The sequence below is a fragment of the Vipera berus genome, assembly GCF_964194415.1.
Source record: "Vipera berus genome assembly, chromosome: 3".
NCBI lineage: Eukaryota > Metazoa > Chordata > Lepidosauria > Squamata > Viperidae > Vipera > Vipera berus.
This window is the reverse complement of record NC_138204.1, coordinates 72,116,353-72,131,175: the sequence shown is the minus strand read 5'-3', so window position 1 is coordinate 72,131,175 and position 14,823 is coordinate 72,116,353. Positions and strand designations below refer to the sequence as shown.

The 14,823-nt window shown below is 39.2% G+C and overlaps 1 protein-coding gene across 1 annotated transcript in view; it reads left to right on the top strand.

The window, feature by feature from the left end:
- Window positions 1-5,620: 5,620 nt before the first annotated feature.
- The window catches only part of ANKRD13C (ankyrin repeat domain 13C), a 29,830-nt gene continuing 20,627 nt past the window's right edge, over window positions 5,621-14,823 (top strand). The window contains exons 1-5 of the mRNA XM_081324654.1: window positions 5,621-6,217; window positions 11,901-11,942; window positions 12,962-13,066; window positions 13,757-13,842; window positions 14,538-14,583. Coding sequence (XP_081180780.1) covers window positions 5,854-6,217; window positions 11,901-11,942; window positions 12,962-13,066; window positions 13,757-13,842; window positions 14,538-14,583 — 643 coding nt within the window. The 5' untranslated portion in view covers window positions 5,621-5,853. The remainder of the gene's footprint in view (window positions 6,218-11,900; window positions 11,943-12,961; window positions 13,067-13,756; window positions 13,843-14,537; window positions 14,584-14,823) is intronic.

The following is a 14,823-nucleotide window of genomic DNA, read 5'->3' as shown; positions in this document are numbered from 1 at the left end:
AAAACATAAACATAAAAGTAACAGATATAAAAATACAGGTATCTACCTTAAAAAATAAATAAAAAATAAAACAAATATAAACAAATATAAAATACAAATAGATATATAAATAGATATAAGATTGTACTTCCTTGATCTGTCTGTTATGTTTGTGGTGATCCAGTGTTGAAAGGAGGCATTTAGCAATGGATAACTGAATACTTTTTATTTCTTCACAATGTCAAAAATAAAGAAGTTGTAGTACTATTGAAATGTTTCACAACTAAAAATATGTTTTCTGTGCTTATTATCCTTCTAGTACTATGGGGTTTTTTTAAAATAAAATCTGCTGCTCTGGACGACAGTTCTCTAGAGCTGCCAACCAAATAGGAAACCAGTAAAGGTTTCTATACTCCTGTGTGTAAATGAGATTCCATTTAAGGCTTCTTGGAATAATCCTAAGATTTTAATTCTTAATTTCACTACCATCCCACTCTATATGCTCTGCCAGGCTGTTACTTAGCTAAAGAAATATAAAGCAGACCCAATTTATTACATCTATTTGCTGTTATACACTAGTTAACAGGAAGAGAAAATTATGTGGGAATTATATGTTGAATTACATCTCTCCTTCCTCAGTAGTTTTGGGCACATGCATGCTCAAAAATATTGTATGTCTCATAAAATAAATTATAAGAGAGAGGCAAGGAAGGTTGAGTTTAAGCCTGACTATTCTGATATGAATCTCTCTACACCAGTTGACTCATATTCTAGAGTATGTATCAATCAGCAACAATCCCAGCTATTCTGCCATTAGCATAATTCAGGAAAGTGAAGATTTCATCTTGTTTGAACTCAATATTATAACAACAGATTATGAATATTGTATTATAGTTTTAGCTGGATTTATTTCAGAATAAATTATTAAACAACACCTGCCTATCATAGGTCCTTGGGAAGAACTCATAAGTGGATGAAAATGCCTAATCCATTAACAGCATTGGATAGGTTTTTAAAAATGCCAAATCCAGTCTGAATATCTGGCTGACAAACCATAATACACTGCCTTACATTTATATATGCTGCCCAACTACTATCTGGGTAGTTTACAATTATTAAAACATTTAAAAACAAAGAACGATACAAAAAGTGCAGAAAGAGCATAAGACAAAAGAACAACGATGGCCAGGGGGAGAAAAACAGAGGGGAACAGAAAAGAAATGGGCATCAGTCATCTTCCAAAAGGTTGGGTGAAAAGGCCTTAAAAGTTTAGGGAGACATATTTTAGACATTTAATCATTTTTATAGGAATACGTTTATTTTTATAGGGGAGGGCAATACATACACTACATACCAACATTTACGTCTGGTTTTTGCCAAAAGAACACCTGATGCGGACAATGAGTTCACTTAATGACTGTGGCGTTTACTTAACTACCACCACAAATAAGGTCGTAAATTATTCATGGTCACATGATGATCTACTTAATGACCGGCATGACTTACGATTGTAATTCTGGTTTCAGTCATGAACGTAAGTTGAGGGCTACCTCTGTATATCTTTTAATCATTGGGCTGCTACATCTGAACTAGTTGAAGCTACCAAAGGGATGAAAAAGGCAGCCCATGTTCAGCTGCAGTGCAATAATCCAGACAAATAGTGGTGAAGTATAAACTTCTTGCTCCAGATAGGGCTCTACCAGGTGGAGCAGATACAACAAAAATCTCCTATTACCTTATATCAGGGGTCCCCAGACTTTGGGATTCTGCAGACTAGTGGCAGTGGTGGCAGCTTTGGCGGTTTCGGCAGTGGGGGTGAATGGCTTTGTGCTTGCAGCCTAAATCCCACACGTGTGCAAATGAAGCACTTGCCTGCCACATCAGCAGCCCGGTTCCCAATGTGCCACAGCCTAGTATGGTAGCAGTCTTCAGCCCAAGGGTTGGGGACCCCTGCCTTGTCTACCAATTGCTGTGGTTCCAGGAGGGGCATTATCTAGAGTCTAGACTACTCCAATTGGGTCTGCCATAGAAGACTATTTGGAAATGCCAACTGATATAGAATGGAACATCTATGTGCTGACAGGCAAAAATCGATGAATCAGAATTAACATCCCTTCATCGGTCAGTGCAAAGGTTTCCAGGTACAATTCCAAGTGCTGGTTATCACCTACAAAATTCTTTAGGGCTTGGCTATCTTTGCAAACATATGCTCAAGATACAATCTTCTTGTCCTATACCAGGGGTAGGCAACCTTGGCTCTTTTATGACTCATGGACTTCAACTCCCAGAATTCCAGAGCCAGCATGGCTCAGCTTGGAAACCTCTCCCTTTCCCCTCAGCATGGCTGGCTCAGAAATTCTGGGAGTTGAAGTCCACGAGTCATAAGAGTCAAGGTTGCCTACCCGTCCTGTACACTCAAATCATGAAAATGAGATTTCTATCCCCACCTCCATGAAGCTAAGGGTGGAAACAGAAAGTCACTTTCTCTGTAGCTGCCCTAGCCCTATGAACACCTTATCCCTGATGTAAACATGTTTATATATTGTTACTATTTGTTGGCCCTTCAAAATAGGCCAGCTGAGGAACCAGTCTCTACAACTCTACTGTGGTAAGTCATAATGATAACATCTTGAAAGCTTCCTAGTTTCCCTGTCGTCATTCATTCATTCATTTCAGAAAATTTATATGACTGTCCAACTTACTTTCTGTGACTCTGGGCAGCTTACAGTATCCCTTATTTTTTATTGGTACTTGGATTCCTACATCAACATTTCCTCTGTCTCCCTCTGCCATATCCTATCTTTTTTTTCCAGGAGCACAAAACAGCCCTGCTCCCAATTTTCATTCCCTTCCTCGATCAATAGTCTTATGGGATAGATGGGACCGAGAGGAAATAGTGAGCTTTCATGATTGAGAGTAAGCCTGAATCTGGATATTTGTACTTGTTATTAAATATGTGCTATTGTAAGGTTTTACACTTAGCCTCACAATTGCCCCAGCATTACTCAGGAATTTAAGAGAGCCAAAAGAAACTCCTGAGCCGAGGTTTCAGCAAGCAAACAACTTTTATTTTGATCAAAATAGAGTTGGGTGACCACATCTCTCTTCGTGGCTGGTAGAGAGATGAAGGCAACAACCAGGAAAGATGTCTTCCACCTTTTATATACCCCTTCAGAACAAAGAGATCTGGTCTTGGTACTAGGAACCAAAAGGTACAGAAAAATAATTCCTACATGATGACTCATACACAACAACCCAGGCTCCACCACAGCTCCTTTCCCCCTCTGACTTTGTAATAATGCTGCTTGGGGGGGGGGGCGAAAGCCCTAATAAGCAGGCATATACATAGGATGAAGGCTATTGCTAAGCACATTGATTTGTGCTTAGATTCTAAGCCGCCCTGAGTCTTCGGAGAAGGGCGGGATATAAATGGGATTAAAATAAAAATAAATAAAAAAATAAACCAGACATGTCAAACTCGCGACGTCACGTGAAGTCACACGACGTATCGGAACTTTTTCCCTTTGCCGGCAATGGGATGGGCATGGTTTCTCCGTGATGCTCCGGCCCATGGGCCGGCAGTTTGACACCCTTGATGTAAATAATCACCTGTACCTAAAGCATGAAACATTTGCTTTTATATAACTAATTTCCCAATATAAAGTACCTACAAAACTGCTTGCACATAAACAGACGATTACAAAGTATCACTACTAATATCAATATTACTAACATCAACCTTAAGCATAATAAAATCCCTTCACTATGATATGCTTTTTGCACTCCAAAAATTGCTGGCTTCATCAGAATCATACCTTTTACCCAAAAAAAAAAAGTTATCTTCACACATAACAACTGCTGTACTTTTTTTTCCTCTACAAAATGGAATTTTCTCCAGGAAGAAAAAAGTAAGAGAAGCACAAAAACATGGAAGACAGGATGCTTCAGAGATTAGCCAATTTATTAGACATAAATAGGATTTAACCCTAACAGGCTATTTGTAGCACATAAAAAATGTTAAGAGTGGTAGAATGTGGAAAGTTGGTGGGGCTTTATACATAAATATTCTGAGTTTGGGATGGCTGGCAGAGGAAGGGAGGGAGAGAGGCAGAGATTGAAGCAGCTGTACTTTATCTGAAGTAGCTATAGCATCTTTTAATATAATAACAGAGCTGGAAGGACCCTTGGAGGGCTTCTAGTCCAATCCCCTCCTCAAGCAGGAGACCCTATACCATTTCAAATTTTCTCCAAGCTCTTCTTAAAAACCTCCAGTGTTGGAGCATCCACAACTTCTGGAGTCAAGTCATTCTACTGATTAATTGTTCTGTCAGGAAATTCCTCCTTAGTTCTAGTTCTCTTTGATTAGTTTCCATACATTGCTTCTTGTCCTGCCTTCAGGTGCTTTGAAGAATATGTTGACCCTCATTTGTGGCAGCCCCTCAGATATTGGAACACTGATATCATGTCACCCCTACTCCTTCCATTAAACTAGAATTACCCGTTCTTCATAAGTTTTAGCCTCCAATCCCATCATCTTTGTTGCTCTTCTCTGCACTCTTTCTAGAGTCTCACCATCTTTTTTACATTGTGAAAATCAAACTGGATGCAATATTTCAAATATGATCTTACCAAGGCATCATAATGGCTTCTGATATTTTGTCTCTGGCTTATATTTGTTACAGTGACAGTACATTCTTTCTTATAAAGTGCCAGAAAGCTGTCTTTTAGATTTATTTTTCAGTGTGCTCTTTTGTCATTTATTTTGTTCATTTGACTTTTACATTTGGAGCCACTTAATGCAGTCTTTCACATTCACAGGAAAAATATGGAAATTGGATTCTTTAAAATGTATGTACATATACCCTTTGATTTTACATCTTATTAGAAAATGCATTTTTGAAGTTTTTCCTGATTTTTCCTTTGAAAAGCCAAGTTACAAACATAAAACAGTATTTTTATCCCGATCGACTTTTTCCCCCAAATGTTCCTCTTTTTCAGCGTTGTCCTTTATTCATCACCATATTGTAATTTGGTCATCCTATTCTTGTAACACTTATATCTCATCTTCTAAGACGCAGGGAATTACAAATCATTTCCGATATTTTGGTTAAACGATTGTAGAAATTAGCTCAGACAAGAAAAAAAAGAAGGCTCCGTTATTTTACAGTATTCTTTTTTTTAAGGAATGGAGAGGGGGAAATTATCGTACCCTAACTAATAGGACACCTGATCCTTTTGAACTTTTGGTTTTATTTTCTGTCCACCTCCTCCTGTTGTAACTCCGCGTGGGAACTCTCAACTGCGAAATCTGCTCTGGACTGGTGGAAGTCAGCCAATATTAGCTGGAAACAGTGCACAGCCATGTGACTCCGACTCTCCGTTTTTCCGCCCAACCCGGCGTTTCTACGCCTCGTCTCTGTTCCGCCGCCGGCTCAAATTCCTGCTCGCCCAGGCACCCGCGATTTACCGCTCCGCCGAGCCAAGCAGCCGTCCCGACCACCGACCGTCCGCACCACGTGACCTAGTCCCCTCGCCGGAATGTCTTCCCCCGGTCGCTGATCTCTAGGGGTAACCGTCTCGCGATAGCTTTTGTGATCTCGCTCGTCCGAGCGTTCCGCTTCTCGCGAGATTCCCTCGACAAGATGGCAGCGTGGTTGAGCTGGTGAGCGGAGCGGCGAGCGGAGGAGGAGGCGACTCCGGAAGCAGCTCGGCTGGAATAAAGAGGTTCTCCGCTCGCGGAGTGTCCCCGGATGGGGGGAATGCCGACGGGACGGGACTCGCCACCGCGGCTCTGAGCGCCCCGAGTCCTCCGCAGCCTTTGCAGCACCGTGTCTCCCCATCGTGGCCCCCCAACGCCCGGGGCCGCCGCTGGCGATGACCGGAGAGAAGCTGCGCTCGCTGCGCAAGGACCACAAGCCCAACAAGGAGGACGGGGACCTGCTGGGGCCCGGCGAGGAAGAAGCGGCGGCAACGCCTGGCGGAGGCGCTTTCACTAACGCCCGGGCGGGAAGCGGCAAGGGCAGCCGTGGCTCGACCCACCACCGCATCTTCACCAACCATCACCGGCTGCCGCTGAAAGGAGGGCCCGGGGGCTCTTCCCTCGCCGCCTCCACCCTCGACCCCATCAAGCCCCTCCCGAGCCTGCAGTTCCCCGTGCATGAGTGCGTCTTCAAGGGGGATGTGAGGAGGTTGTCGGCGCTGATCCGCACGCAGGGCATCGGCCACAAGGATAATCACGGTAAGAAGCCATCCTCTCGCCCTTCTCTGCTGGTTTTTCTCCGGGAAGGTAGAGCCTTCATTACGACCCCGTCGCTTTGGAAAGAAGGGTCTGCCGTGACCCCTTTTGATTCTCCTGGTGTTATTCGTAACTTGTAGTAATTCTGCCTGTTGTCCCTTTTCAGGATTAATTTTCAGTTCTGCCTCTCCAGGAGAAATTAGGTGTCTGCCCTTGCTTTATTCTACTCCTCCAGTTACAACTCTCTGTCTCTCTTAAGAGGGGACGGTCTTTTCTACTGTCCTCAATAATCAATATGACTTAATTCCTTCCAAGCCTTGCAAATGCCTCCTGTTGCTTCCCCCCCCCCTTCCCTTCCTGTCCTTTTGCCTACAAGTACAGGTTCCACTTTTTCCAGATGGGGAACTAGTACTTTAACTGGGTATTTTTACCTCTATTGAAAAATATGTCACTGCATTTTAATCTTGAGAATTTCAGAACCAAACTTTCTAGGAACCTAAGCTTTAATTCAAGTTGTTCCTGTAGCGTTTCAGATCATGAGCCGATTATGGGCTGTTTTTGTTGAAAATATTATTAAAAGGATTGGGGGTTTTTTTTGTTTTGTTTTTGACAAAAATGTATTTGTAGTTATGCTTTTGAAGAAGTAAAATGTAGGTTTAACAACTAAGCCTCACGTATCATTTTCCTTTACAATCTGGGCTGGGTTTTTTTTACTGATCATTATAATAAAGGAGAATATTTGTAAATCATGGTTGAAATGAGGTGTGATGATGTTTGGGTAATGAAATGTCTGTAAGAAAACAGCCAGGCTCGGAGAGCACCAATGACCCCTGATCATTATGAGGGTAACTGCCATTATCACACTCTGGAAAGTTTTTTAAGATTTCATCTGTACTGTATTCTATAGTCCTTCTCCATTAGTACAAATATCCTTTGTGATTTATCACTGCCTAGTGTTAAGATGAAATGTATCTGAGCAAATGGCAGATTTGCCAGCTTCAGTCCTAAACACTAATGAGAATAAATTCTTAACAATTATTTGTGTTAGCAGTTTGTAACCTGTTCATAGGAAATGCTGCCCTTCTTGTAAGAGAATAGGAATGCAACCCTTCTGGAAAAAAAAAGAAAACAGCCCTTGGGATATGTGTCAGGGTTACTTTTTGTTAGGTTTTTCCAGCATAATGATATCACCTTTCTTTTTCATCTCTGGTGAAGTGCTATGTTAGCTAGTTTTTAAGATAGTGATACTCTCTTAAGAACCATGCTTCATTTTTAATAACATGTATTAAAAGTAAGTTGTTTCTATAACCATTAATATTAATCTAATAGATAATATATGTAACTCAGGGTTGAACTGTGAAGTTCTTGGTGCTCTCTGACCAAGGTTGCTTTCTTGCAGACATTTCATTAGTCAAGTAGGTAGCCTCAGTGCGAATGAGGATGGGGTTTGCATATATATATTACTATCTATAAACTGTTATTCAGTTAGGATGCCGATAGCAAATTTTGTTCAGATTCAGATTCAATAGAGAAATTGATTTAGGATATAGAAACATATGTTGTATCTCTCAGCCCCAATCAAGGTTGTACACAACATTTTCCTCAACAGACCTGGGAAAGATGGTCCCATATGGCCAGCAGTTGTCTCGCAAAGGGTCAGGTGGGCAGGCCTCAGCAGCAGCAGGAGCAAGAAAACAGCAAAAGTCACTTGGGGAAGCAGAGCGCAAGGCGGCAGGACCTTTGGAGTGCAGGAAGGCAAGAGACAATTGCAGCTGGGACAGCTGAGGCTTCCTGGGGTGGCTGCAGTTTTTCACCACACTGCTGGGTCTTCCCAAAACGGCTGCATGTGTTGCACTACCGGAATAAACTGACCTTCCTAGATTGGCTGCAGCTTTGCACTGTGCTTCTGGGCTTAGGGTGGCTGCAGCTTCACACCATGCTGCACTGCTGGGAGGGCTGAAGCTTCCAGGGTTGGCTGCAGCTTCATATTGTGCTGTGGCTCAGGGGCTTCTTGCAGCCTAGAGCTGTGGCATGCCAAGGAGCCCCTCAAGTGCAGCATGGCAAGCAGCCCCAGAGTCATACAGTTCTGAAGCTTCTTGCTGCCCGACAAGGCAGAGGGCCGGGCAGCAAAAGAGCAGAGATTTTTTTTGGCGGGGTGGGGCGAATAGGCAGTTGTGGGGAGTTGAAAGGAAGGCAAAACCAAGGCTCGGGGCTGAGAGAAACCAAGCCAGAATGCCTCCGATTGGGGTGGTTCTTGGCTAATGACTGATGGAATTTGGTTAATGACAATAGGGAGTGCCGTCACTAAACAATGCAGTCATGTGATGTTGCACATTACAGCTATATCACTTAGCAATGGAAATTCCAGTCCCAAATACTGTCATGACTCAAGAATTATCTGTATAATTCATAAACCAACGAGTTTTAAGCAGAGACTGCAAATTAGGGAGGAATAGGTATTGCGTGGCACGTGGCTCATAGATCCTCTTCTGACTGCCTTCCATAACCCTAAATTATTATGCTAGCTTCCAAATTACATATCTCTAGTATGTTTCGTACCTATAAGATTTCCAGGTGAGAGTGGACAACCTTTTAACACTCCCAACTTGCTAAACTACCATTCTTAATAGCTCAGGACAGCATGGGTAATACTGAAGAATGCTGTGAGTTGTAATTCAGCAAATAATTGGAAGGCCACAGGTTTTCTACCACCTGGTAAAGAAATCTGAATTGCCTCTTATTTGTTCAAACATGAGCAGTGTCAAAACCTCTAGGTTTTAAGATTATCAGTAATATATTTGTTCCAGTTGTGAACAATTCAGAAAACAAAAATTTAAAATTCTAGAAACAATTATTTTACTGTGTTGTGTATATGCTTTTAGTCAGCTTTTTAAAATCTTGGCAACTGCCTAGACAAATCCCTGCAGTTTTCTTGGTAAACTTTTTTGGAAGTGGCTTGCCATTGCCTCCTTCCTAGGGCTAAGAGGGAGTGACTGGCCCAAGTTCACCCAGCTGGCTTTGTTCCAAGGCAGGATTAGAACTCACAATGTCCTGAAACCATTACTCCAAGTTGCTAATCAGATGTTTCATCAGTTAGTATTCAAGGGAGAAGGCAATTATTCCTTCTCATGCCTCTTTATATGTTTCATTGCAATGTAAATATGAACAAGAATAGAATTATCACCAATTTTTAAAACATTTTTAAAGCATTAAATTTGATTTGTGTCTTGTATGATTGCAAAATGTGCCAGTACAAAGCCAAGACAATGATATATTAGAGGAAATACTGTACTGTTTTCTTTTAGTTAATGCTGCACAGAACGTTGCATCTGAAAATTTCATTACAAGTTTATAGTGGAATGTAAGCCCAATACTTAATGCATGCTTAACATCATGTATATTCATACTGAGATAATCAGGGTTGTCAAATTGAAGGATATTTAAATATGCTAAATCACTTGTATATCCTTTTTTGTATAAATAAATCATAATTAAATCTGGAAAGAGAGATGCAGTTGTACAGCCTTGCAATAATAAATACTTTAGACATTTTAAAATTGCAGGCTTACATCCAGGCTATAAATATATAATCCTATAGCTAAATGGATCATAACATTATAGTGATATACCTTCACTTTCCATGTATTTCACATGCTGAGTGTCTATTAGAAATGTAATGCTTGTGTTTAACAATTTCAGTGCATTTTTTAAAGGCATTGGAGATAGTTTTCTCCAGATTTGCCTTCAATAAAGTTCACAGTGTTTATTGGATTTCAAACAAATTTGGGTAAGAGTTTGCTTCTGAGTTGTTCCACTTAATTCTCCAATTGAAATGTAACCTTTATAATCTGAATAGCAGGCTTGTTCATACAGTATATTAAAACAGGTCTTCATGTAGCCACAGACATGGTTTGGTGTAGTATATCTTTACAAGTTCATCACTTGATTAAATATGGTAGATTACAGGGAACATAAGGAGTATTGAGAAGGAAGAATATAAGGCAATGAACTTTGTATGAATAAAAGTCTATTTTGTATGATGTTGGGGGTAGTTCCAAGTTATCAGGTTAGTGATTCCATCCACCAAAGGTAGCAGTTTAGTATAGTTGTATTACTGCCGTTTAATCTATTTCCAACCCTTCTATACACCCTTTTGTTACAAAACTCAGAATGCTACAAGTCTACTAACTGCCTCAAAAATTATATTGTTTGCTTATTTTGTGTATGTTACTATTCCAGTTGTGATAGGGGTCTTTCCTACAGCTAGACGTATTGTTTTACATCATTCCTTCTGTTATTTTTTTCCAGCTTTTTGTTCTCCCCGCCCCCCCCCCCCGTCATAAAAACAAATGTTGCTTTTCTCTTGAGCCTAATTGCTAGATGCATATCAGAGTTTTTCCTCTTACATCATAACTACAGAAAACAACCTTCTTTATAATTTATAATTGTTATACAGACACTCCTCAACTTACCACAGTTTGTTTAATAACCATTTAAAGTTACAACCCTGAAAAAAAGTGACTTATGACTATTTTTCATACTTATAAAACCGGTGCAGCATCTTCTTGGCCATCTGATCAGAATCCAAGCGCTTAGCAGCCGGTTCATATTTATGATGGTTGCAGTATCTGGGGAGTCATGGGACCATCTTCTGCGACCTTCGACAAGCAAAGTCAATGGGGGAAGCCAGATTCACTTAACAACCGTGTTACTAACTTAACAACTGCAGTGATTCACTTAACAACTGTGGCAAGAAAGGTCATAAAATGGGACAAAACTCACTTAAGAAATGTCTCATTTAGCAATATAAATTTTGAGTTCAGTTGTCGCAAGTTGATGACTACCTGTACATAGTCCTCACTTAACAACCTGTCACTTAGTGGCTGTTCAAAGTTATGTTTCATCCCACAAAAGCTATTTACAACCTGGTTGTGGAATTTTGATGGCTGCACCCCATGGTTATATGACCACATTTCAGGTGCCTGGCATAAAGCTCACCTTATTAGCCAGTTCCAGTGGTCTGCGGTCACATGACCATGATTTACAGCAGTTTTTGCCTGTTTCCAGCGAAATAAGCACACAGGAATACACGACTGTGATTTTTACTTAACAACTGCGGCAAAAAAAGTAATTACCGTAAATTGGGTGCAGTCACTTGGGTATCTTGACTTATGACAGAAATTCCAGGCTCCATTATGGTCCTAAGTCAAGGACTACATGCATTACATTTTCTTTATTCTTTTCAATTTATTCAAAATATTTCTTTGTTCCATGGAGGTTTATGTAGCAAGGTTTGGATTATTTCAGATTATTTTATTGTACTCTAGCCCAGTTTGTAAATCTGGATTGAAGCTATGAATAAATACATAATTTTGGAGGGGGATTTAATAGTGACAGATCTGTCTATTGTGATAACACTGGAGACCTTTCAGACCTTAATTTAGGCCAGAATTTTGTGTCCTTTCTTCCAGCAACTCCCCATCCCCCATTTTACTAGACTTCCTCTTGTAAATTCTTAAGTATAAAAATAATACATGGATATATCATTTTATTAATTGTGCTTGCTTCTATCAAGTTAAAAACAATGACATTGTTACATATCTCCTAAATAAGTTCAGGATAATTAGCAGGTTATTTAATTGCACTGAGTAATATTTTAGTTAATTTAACTTTTTTTTCTTTATAGGGAATACTCCTTTACATCTTGCTGTGATGCTGGGTAATAAAGGTTGGTAAATATATGTCAATGTATCTATTTTATGTTAGTGCATTATCACCAGTTAACCTCCAGAAACAGATTTTTCTTCCCTTAACTATTAAAGCTTAGCATATTTTGAAATTGCTTGACGATTTTGCTAAAGTGAACAACAAAACAATTGCTTTCTAGACTTTTTCCTTCTACTCCAGCTATCCCATTCTCTCTTAAACCTGGGACAGAATTATTTATTACATAAATTGAGAAGGAAAACTCTCTTAAATTGGCTTAACTTCCTTGCTGATTATGTGATCATTTCTAAAATTATACAATCTTCAGTACACTGTTACAAGTTCTAGACTTTTTCATATATCAGTTCAACAACTGCCTTAAATAAGGTATCTTATTCTGTAGCTGGATCCTGGATCACACATTATCTCGAAAGAATTGTATTCAATGACTGACTATTGATTAAAAGTTGTTTGTTTCATCGGACATTTCGATTAATAGATTGTGAAGGCAATTTTTACTCTCCCCGCCCCCCACCCCATTACCTTCTCTACTACATCTTATGTAATTATAAGGATATTCTGTCCCTTCAAGGCAGACTTGATAACCTCTAAAGAAAAAATTCTCAAGTTTTTATTTCATTTAATCTTCCTGGTGGTAGAGTTATTGAGTTGAGTTAAGAAGAAACTGCCGTTTGTCCTATTGGAATCAATGGAACAAGTTGATATGGTGGAATGTACTCGTCTGGATTCCCAGGAGGAAGTCCAGATTAGTACATTCCATCCGAGTTATTCAGGACAAAAGCTTTGATTCCATTGGAACCAAAGCATAGCTAATTTCTTTTGATTCAGCCCACTGTGCTTGGAAATCCACACAGTACCTTTATACAGCTTGTACCAAAACAGTAACTCAGAATGATTCAGAAGCAAACAGTCTCCTCCATTAATTTAACACATAGCTTCATTACAAGAAATGTGTTATTTTTATATGATTAGTTCATGGAAACTTAATATTATTGTTTTATCTAATATAATTTATTACAGAATGTGCACACTTGCTTTTGGCCCACAATGCTCCCGTCAAAGTGAAAAATGCTCAGGGATGGAGTCCTCTTGCAGAAGCCATCAGCTATGGAGATAGGCAAATGAGTAAGCAATTATTTCTCTTTGATTTTATGTAAGAAACCTACTTAGTCTTTGAAGGAACAATATGTACTGGAGAATTGAGGTTTTACTGCAACTATGAATAAATCAAGAACAAAGTGTGCATTTGTGTGTACAGGTAGTCCTGTACACACAACTGACTGGCCATTTAGTGATCAAAATTATATTCCAGTTCTGAAATTCAAGTGGGCAGGAGAGGTCCCACTTGTCACAGTCACGTGACCACATTTGAAATTTAAGCAGCCATCCTGTATTTATGGCCATTTGCCACAACCTGCAGTCACATGACCACGATTTGCAATGTTTTCGCCAAACTTTGTCATTTAATTTTTGTTTGTTCGTTTCTAAAGCAAATATTTTCTTCAATATACCGTGTCTCCCCCAAAATAAGACCCAACTGGAAAATAAGCCCTAGCATGATTTTTCAGGATGCTCATAATATAAGCCCCACTCCCAAAATAAACCCTAGTTAAGATCATCAGACAGACACATTTAGTTCCATATTTCCCCCAAAATAAGACCTAACCAGAAAATAAGCCCTAATGCTTCCTTTGGAGCAAAAATTAATTTAAGGCCTGATTTTATTTTCGGGGAAACGTGGTATTTGTGTTTTGGTATGTGCTTCTTACATGTATTGTATTTCTGTGATTAATGGCTTACAGTGAATTTATTTAGTTACAGCACTCTTAAGAAAATTGAAGCAACAGTCTAGGGAAAGTGTTGAAGAAAAGCGACCTCGATTATTAAAAGCCCTGAAAGAGGTAACTAATTAAATGAGGATTCTATCACAATGCTGTTAATTTTAATAAAATAGTTTGGTTGCATTCATTTTCAAATACTTTCCAGGAATATTACACCTATGCATATGAACCAGCAAGTAGCTTGCAACAGTTTTTTTTTTATATGACAGTTACAGTTTTCCTAATTAAACCTTACATTTCTAAATGTCGTTTTGCTCAACAAGATTTTGGTGCTGATCTATAAATGAATCATTATGTAGCAGTAGTATGGATTTTTAGAAAAAAATGTTGTGGGTGTACTTCCGTAGTTGTATGATACTTACGCCTGCTGGAAACACCAGGCACTGATGAAAACCTGTTTAATGTTTAAAACCTCAGGCGAAGATGCAATTAATATGTTCTAAGTTAATTTGGCTTTGGTTTGGGTTGGATTATTCTAAATGTTAACAAATTATATATGCAGGCCTGTAACTGCTCCATCTCAGCCTATATAGCATTGTGATCCTGTGAGTGGTAATATAAAATTAAATCAGCTGTGGGAAAGCAGAAGCAATTTTGAACAGTGATCTCTTATAATCCTAACCATATGTGATTTGCATATCATAAAATGAAATATCTTTGTAAGATAATATGATAACTAAATTAAATTTTTGTTGTGTTACAAATACGTTTTGTAAGACCATGTATTAAGTTTTAAATATAGTATTTCTCTTCAGCTAGGTGACTTTTATCTTGAACTTCACTGGGATTTTCAAAGTTGGGGTAAGTTTTTTTTTTAAATGCATAGAGTCATTGATAACATACCATCAAATTGTTTATTATTCCTAGTGACCACACATACAGACTATGGGGAGATTAAAGAACTTATTAGTACTGCTCCAGAAAATAATTTCTGCTTAGGAAGGTGCAAATCCATAAAATTCATTTTTATGTAACTTTATATGAGCATTTGATCACATTCCTATGAACCGTGATGGCGAAGTAGTTAGAATGAAGTATTGC